This window comes from Megalops cyprinoides, chromosome 2 (genome assembly GCF_013368585.1).
Source record: "Megalops cyprinoides isolate fMegCyp1 chromosome 2, fMegCyp1.pri, whole genome shotgun sequence".
NCBI lineage: Eukaryota > Metazoa > Chordata > Actinopteri > Elopiformes > Megalopidae > Megalops > Megalops cyprinoides.
Window position 1 is genome coordinate 16,324,285 of NC_050584.1, and position 8,296 is coordinate 16,332,580.

The 8,296-nt window shown below is 39.1% G+C and overlaps 1 protein-coding gene across 1 annotated transcript; it reads right to left on the reverse strand.

Moving 5' to 3' along the window:
* Positions 1-301: 301 nt before the first annotated feature.
* On the reverse strand, positions 302-7,266 carry pi15a (peptidase inhibitor 15a). Its single transcript, XM_036522640.1, has 6 exons — positions 7,182-7,266; positions 6,526-6,858; positions 4,682-4,800; positions 4,148-4,280; positions 3,932-4,047; positions 302-563 (listed from the first exon to the last, which is right to left on the reverse strand). Exons 2-6 carry the CDS (start codon positions 6,799-6,801, stop codon positions 428-430), a joined length of 780 nt encoding a protein of 259 aa, XP_036378533.1. The 5' UTR covers positions 6,802-6,858; positions 7,182-7,266; the 3' UTR covers positions 302-427.
* Positions 7,267-8,296: the final 1,030 nt, after the last annotated feature.

Below are 8,296 nucleotides of genomic sequence, written 5' to 3' on the forward strand. Positions count from 1 at the left end.
CAGCCACTATTTGAAAGTGTTACAGAATGTCAAATGTACAAAAGAACCTAACTTGGAATATGGATAATGCTATGCCAATACAGTAATAGCGAGTAATACTCTCATATCATCAGCACCATTTATAGAATGACATATTTTATATTAAATTTAAACAAGATAAATTATCTTTTTCCCCAATCCATACCAGGCAACAAAAGGACCAAAAACATATTTTTGCATAAACATAACACCAATACTGCATTTTATGTACACTTAAAGCAAAGTGGAATTATATTACTGTTGTCCAAATAGTATTTGCCGCATTTCAAAGTATGGTCGCATTTTAAATAGGCCCATATATACAAATTAGGGTGATACAGGAATGCTGTGCAAATCCTTTGGGAAATGTCTTTCTGGCAGGGCGCTGCTTGTGCATTGTGAGTTGTGTTTATTTGAACCAGTGCAGGTAGTTAGAATTCACAGCAGGAAAGCACATGTTGTTGCTGCAGGAGCCTCCATAGCTCGGAGGACACGCCGAGCACGGAACACCTACTTTGTACGGAGCCTCTCCGATCCAGTTCCCCCTGAAAATCAGATAATAGAGGCAATAAATAAGAATTTCACAAGAAAGCCTCTCAATATTAATTGTGCACCTAACTGCGACACCTTCCAGACTCGTGCAAGAAGCGCTGACGCAATGCTTTTACAGTCCTCCCATATAACCACCTGCAACCAATGGCTATTGTACATACTAATGCACTAGTACACAGTGCATTAAAGGAGGCTCAATGTCATGTGGAGGATTGGCACATCTCCTCAAGAAGAAATATCAGGCATCTAAACTGTCACTTGGAGGTGCTAACGAGCAGGGAGGTGGTGAACTTTGGCCAATATAAGTCAATCCTATCCAAACTTTGTCCCAGCATTGTGAAATCCCACTCATTGTTGGACATAGTCCAGACTTGAACTAGCAATGCCTGGGAAAAGGCTCAGCTTGCACTTGAAGTGAGTGCCTTTATTGATCGAAATTTGCATTAGTTTGGTTAGCGTCATTGCTTTGGCACCTTTATCAGGTTGGTGTCTTCCCTGACATTGACTGAATGCTTCACAAAACATTAGGTTTAGGGTGAGGAAAAAGGTGAAAGACAAAGGTTTTTCAATAAGGTACTGGTACTTAGGGAAATGAATCAGGGTGATTAGTCTGTGTCCTGGCCAAATGTCAGTTGAGTTTCTATTCTATTTAACTATTAGCCAAAGCTCTGACTAACAATATGGAGCACCCAGGTAGGTGCTTGTCATTGTAGTTGTTAGAGCTTTTAGCATTTTAGTGGCATTAATGTAGAAATGGATAAAATTACCTATGTTAATGCAAGTCCTCATCACTATTATCATCAAATTATTCTTATTAACACTGGTTCCCAGTAGTCTCCATTACAGACTTAGAGGTGATGCCCCATTTGTATTGTGGACCATCACATTAATAAAAATCTACAACACAAATTAAAACAGATACAGTGGAGCTTCAATACGATATAACTGCAATGCATTTTTTTCTCAAATATGAGTGTAAAATTGACAGAAATGTTCTGTTTTGTCGATACTTGCAGTTTATAATGAGACTGGCAGTCACTTAAGTTAATAAAAAATGTTGCCTACAACCTGAAAAAATATAAGGGGAAAAAAACAACTTCTTAACTTAAGAGGAAAGCACAATGGAAAGCACAATGTAGGAGGCTGGACCTCAGTCATGCCTTTCAGCTGCAGACAGCAGAGGTTTGAATCAGCTTTCTGTTATGACGTGCACAAATGTTGCTAGAGGAGTAGGCAGGCAGCAGCCGTGTACAGCCTCACTGTGGTATCTGGACATCGTATAATAACCTGGCATCCTTATGCCTGTGCCTAGCCCATGTGGAAAACCTTTGTATTTAAAACAGTTTTATATTTTAAGTAAAATTTAGTGTTCAAGACTGGCACCCTGAACCTTCTAAGCAAAAGTTTATACCTATATATTACCCATGCTACTCATTCCCAGTAAGACCTATGTATAATATGGAACAAAAGTCCACAAAAGGCCACTACTAAAAGTGTAATATGAAAAAAAAAACAATTATACATAAATCCTCAATTTCACCAAACTGACTGTGTGCCACAGAGTTACTAGTAGTCAGTATGTCCAGTGTATTTTAATACCCAGTTCATAGAAATGAACCGAAATGAAGTAGATACACTGAGATCTGTCCACCAGATGGCGATGTCAGTTACTTGGAGCATCTTTTGATATCAATACCCCTTCATTCAAACCTCACAGCCAAACACTTCATAACAATTTTTTTTTTTTTTTGTACAAGATGGAGAGGTCTGTTGAAACCAGCAGCACCTAGAGGCAAAAGCCACTGAAGAAACTGCTGCTGACAGAGCATTGGAAATGTCAGCCATGTGCACAGTAAGAGATGGAAAATTCCAAAAGAGAATTCCAGTTTGGTAATCAATGTTACAGTTTACCAATACTCTATGCCATTTTTTATGTGACTGACAACAAGACCTCCCCTTTGGTTTTTATGTGGTCTGACAGGACTAACGGCCAAGTTCGGCCAAGCAAACCTTCAAGACAAACAAGAACAGTGCTATTTTCGCAAAACCTACAGTATTCTTGCATTCTATTATAGCTGTAGTGACAAACTAACAAGCAACTTCGAGACTATGGTTGTCAAAAATGCAGATACTTCGACGCTACCAAGATACTAAACTTCAAAAACAGGCTGTGTCAGGTGTCAGGCTTCATTAATTATGCAGTTGGTATTAACAAAATAGTGAAAGTATCAGAGCTACCTTTACTTGTATTTTGAAAATTTATGAAGCTTCCCTTTATATTCATGCAGGGATACCATACAGAGAACTCACTTTTTAGTGCTGACCTATAATCAGATTTCCCAACCATAATCCTAACACTTATTAAGGCAAAATGCTCTTATTGAGGTATCCACCTGCTTTTCTTGCAGTGGTATCAAAAAGGTATCAAATATACTGACATCATATGGAAAGTCAAAATTCTGGTATTATGGCTACTCTATTAGGGTAGACAACATTTATTTTGAAGGTTGTTTTCTGGGTGATGTTTCACTACATATACTGATAACAAAATCACTTTTCAAATCAGACTACTAAATTGAAAAAAAATCGAGAATAAAATAATTTTGCACAGGCACACAAGGCAACAGAATTGCTTACATCAATCTATTACTTTACAGACCCTGGACCCAAGCCTTGTCTACCATGAATCAACAGTGGCACTGCACTGTCCAGTTGCATAGAGGATAGCTTAACTGACTGAATCTTTTGGCACGCAAAAACAGAGACTCAAAGTGACCTTATGAAAAACTGTGATGGAGAAGATGCTCTGTGACGTGTTCCATTTTTCCATTCTGTCGGTGTTCACATTGCTCAAGTTGAACTGGATGTGGAGTGAACAGTCAGAGCTAACTTAACCCAACCTGCACCCCACGTTGAAATCTGTTGTTCATACTGTATCAACACAATAACCCAGTATATGTTGATATGGTGTTGCCTCAAGTATATGACTGACTGCATTTTACCAGTGCCAAAACACTTGTTGTATTTAAAAAAACTGAGGGAAATTATTGTATTACATGATATTTGATCTCTTGAAGAATTCTTTAAGTGTCTACTTATTAAATTTTCTGTCTAGGGGATCACAATAGTTAATTATACACCAGGTTTGTGATCTGTGAATAATTAACAGATCAGATATGATAGCATGTAGAAAAATCCAGATAAAAAAACAGCATTAGTGTTTCTAATGTTTTATTGCATGTATGGAACATGTCTTAAACCGATCCTTTCTTAAAGGAGGCCATGCATACATTACTTCACGTTAATCACATGAAATCGCAGAATAGGTTACACTGCTGAAAATAAATTTCGATATACTCACTTGGATGAATAGTTGCACACTAAGTATGTTGCCCTCTTCCACACAGCCCCCCATACATTCATGTTATGACATGTGTGGACAGCGCATCCAACTCTGTTTGATGTAGCCCACACCATCTGCAATAACCAAAGAGGACAGTCATCAGCGGTTTTCATTCTCACCCAGCATATTCAGTTTGGACAGAGGGGAAATGACTACAGCTTGGCCATTACATACCTGTGTGTAATGAGTGCACATGGGTCCATAGCACTTAAGAGGGCATCTGGGGTTGCAGTCACGAGGATATGGGAAAACATAGTCCTTGACCTCATCATACCACGGCTTCACCAGCTGAAGGATGGATCGGTAGCTGTAAACAGTAAGTAACAGTGAACAGCTGTAAGTCATTGCAGTGTGATCACTATCACTTTTAAAGTGAGCATATCAGTGCCACCTAGGCCCAGATTCAATATTGCCCCAACTTACCACGTTGATCTTAACTTTGAATGACTCACTGAAGGAAGCGTCCAATTTTGTTGATTTTTCTTTGCATGCTATTCATTGTTTGAATGTGACAAGCTCATCACATTCTGAATCTCAAAGTCAGAGACAAAGCATACTACTATCTGGTGGAACTGGGGTCTAACTGCATATTTACAGCAGTTTTGGAAATTTAAAGATTAAAAATTGATCCAACAGAGGGGCATGGTATAATCAATGGTTCTACCTCTGTCTGATGTGTGATGTACATTACATAATGCGCTTACACACCGTCCAGTTCTGACAGAGAGATTCTGACCCAAGAATCTCAGGAGATACTGAGGTCCATGTTCCCAGAGGCATGCTGAAGCCCATGTCTCTGCTGATTTGGCCAGACTTTCATCCCAGACCTGAATAAATCAAAAACATGAAACCACAGTTATATGTTGGAGTATTGAATCTGTCCCACAGTCTAGCTGTTATCAAATATCCTTATTTGGAGGCAGTCTGAAAAAGCTGAAAAGTTATGAAATGTTTATTGTCAGAATTGATCATTTACTTCCAAATAATGTATTCTAAGACCAAGTCATAGACATTAACATAAACTGTTCATGCCCAGAAAAACACTGTTTTTCTGCTCTGGATTGGAGGGTGCATATTTAACAAACCTACTGCTCACCAACAAAAATGCACCAAAAATGAAATGTATGCAATTTGTGAATGCAATCTGTATGGAGGTTTATCATCATAGCATGGATTCAAGCTGCTCTCCTTTGTAGACTCGCACTTTTGCTTCCTTCTTGGCTAACTTATCCGAGATGACGTACTCTAAAATCAAGCTTGGAGGTGTGTGTTAGTAGTTCTGAATGAGCATGTGTTGTGATACCTACAGTCTGTCAGAATATCCACACACACACAAAAATGAAGCGTACAACCCTTTCTGACATATTAGATGGCATAAACACTTAAGGGAACGTTCATTGCTGGCACAGAACTCATACTTATTTGCATCACATTTAAGAACCAGGGTACTGTATTCTGAAGGCTATTAAGTAATTACATTTATCCGTTTTACAGTTTACCACTGTAATGATCACACTAGTTTGGTCTGTAATCAGGTCACCACAAATAACATTCTTATATTAACCCATACCATGAGGTTAAAGGAACATTTCTCAGATAAGTCTCAAATCTCTTGCACAAAAATTGGTGCGTTTGTAGTTAACAATCACAGCACATAACGGTTTTCTCATATATTTCCCTCACAACTATTCAAAATTCCATCGTAATAGCAAATAACAATACGGTACAGCCGGCATCGATATCTTATGTGGAGTAAGCCTTGGAATTTTGCACTCAATGGCCCCGAACCGCTCTGAATAGACGTCTGGTTATGACAAGTAACCACCCTCTTGACCGCGCAAACTTGGTTCCACTAGGAGCTGCGCGACCTCTCTTGGAGCAGGTCTACTTTGGTGGTCCAGACCAATCAAATCTGCCGAACAGCTGTCGGTGTCAACTGGTTTTTAAAGGGCATTAGTGTCACTGAAACACCGTGCATTCTCGAAGTCTTGTACTTGTTTTAATTCGGTGGCTTTAGACTATGAGGAAAGCTGTAATTAATTTTAAGTAGCCTGGAAACTATTTTATAGCCTGCATCTAAGAGGTCGCTAAGTTCATAATCAGATTCACAGTTCCCCGGTTTACACTCCAAAGCCGTCTCGTGGTTTTTTTCTTCATTAAGATAACATAATTGCATTTAGTTGTGCTAGCTGAATATACGTAGGCGTGGATGTATATACAGAAAAGTAAATATATGACACATGTTAAATATACATTTGTGTACTTTTGTACGTCGCTCTGGATAAAAGCGTCTGCTAAATGAATAAATGTAAATGTAAATGTAAATGTAATGTTTCCAATGAGAACCGTTGCCTGCAAGAACAGTATTGGTCAGCCGCTATAAAGCTGTCATGCTATTCTTTCTCCTCCTTTTTTCTTATCAAAGCGATGAAATAAATTGTATTCTGGCATGTTTTAGCAGCGGCATAACCCACGCTCACTCCGTGCTTCAGGAACACATCCATCCCAGGGTTACCACCAAGTAGATTGTGAGAGAAGAAACAGAAACTTACCATATACTCCATGTTTGAAGCCGGTGGGAAGACTCTTCCTCGTACCTTATTATGGTAGTCAAGGATAGCGATCATGTCGTTTTGAGAAATGTAACGTCTCCGTCTGGCTTTGGGAATATTCGCTGACTCTTCATGAAACTTTAATGCTGAGCCAGTATCAGTGAAATTGGCGGCTGGCAGTGATGGGGGAACTATGGAGCTATTCACAGCCAATGCACTTGCTCCACACGCCATGCATAAAAGCAGAATGTCTACGAAAAAACAGATCTCCTTCATCCTTGGCTTTGTATGCCTCGGTGTCGAACAGATGAATATTCCAATTCAAGACGTTTACTGAAAAGAAAGCAAGTCAAAGACTAAAACACTTTACTCATTCATCGGTGTGGGAATCCGACTGCCTATTTGATAAATCCAGTGTCACTCAAAGAAAGAACGTGGATGGATTAATGAAGCTACCCCAGTCATTCATAGTTGAAAGGTAGCCTAATTCTTACTATCGCTCCACACATTTGAACGTTGCCGTTGTCAGAACATGTCCATATGATTATCTATAAATTATTGCATATACAATTTAAGCAAAGCATTCAAAACGATTACATCAAAAGTAACCCAAATAACTCTACAATCATCTGTAATACCCCCTGGAAACGTCTTACCTTCCGAAAGAGAAGTATCGTTTGCTTGGTCTATGAAATGAGTTCTGATTCTTTGATTACCACGCAAGAGTGATGTTAACTAAGATGTTCCTTCTCGCTAACCCTATAGGAGATCTCAGACTGCTGTCCGAGTCGTCCGGTTTATATATTGCAAGCTGCTAGGGTGCAGGAAGTGCCCCGTCTTTGAAGGTGCGCAAGATCCCTCCCTCTCACCTGAAACAAAACATTTAGAAACGTAATGTTTTGTTTCTTTCTTCCCGTCTCTGGCAGACAATGTAGGATTCTCTTAATCAAAACATCTGCTTTTGGTTTGCACAGCTGGAGTCTTTGAAAAAAGTGAACAGTCCAGTAACCCGCGTTGTCGGTTCAATGTGTGTCCTGAGGTAAAGAGCCATGCCTAGGATACACTAGGATCATTCATTGCGTGTGGACCTGCACAGTTTAATAATGCATTAATCTATGCCAACATTTATTGTTATATATAAAGCTATGTAGCTTTGTGTGAGTGTGTATTTGTGTGTGTATGTGTGTGTTATATATAAACACACACAGACACACACACACACACACACGCACACATACCCAACATAGATAGACGTTAATTTCATAATCCACACTGCAACTGCTAATAATATTGTATCTTGCACTACAATGACCTGTAGAAACAGTTCTACCACTTTTTTTGCTCTTAGTCTACCATGAAAAACCCAATATTTTGCATGAACACACTGCCACCATTGCTGGGACACTTCTCGGAGATCTATGTTATTTTTATGAAATATTAAAAAGCCCACCTGCGTTGCATGCATTTACAGAGTGGTCAGAAGATGAATAAACATAAGGTACACCATTGCTTTAACATGTAAAGGTTAGTTTGGGGTCCCCCTTTCCTATTTGTTTTCCTTGTCATATTCATTATGCTGTAAAGATTACACTTGTTCAGTGTCTGGATCCAATAGGGCTTTCTGCCAGGATCATTGCTTTGCCAAGTAAAGAACCCCTTCAGCAGGTCATCATTTTCCTTGGCAGCTGGTGAACATTAAAGCAATGTGACGCAGGAGCGATTTCTCCTCCTCCTCTTTCTTTTTTTTCTTTTTTATATTTTCACTATTTTC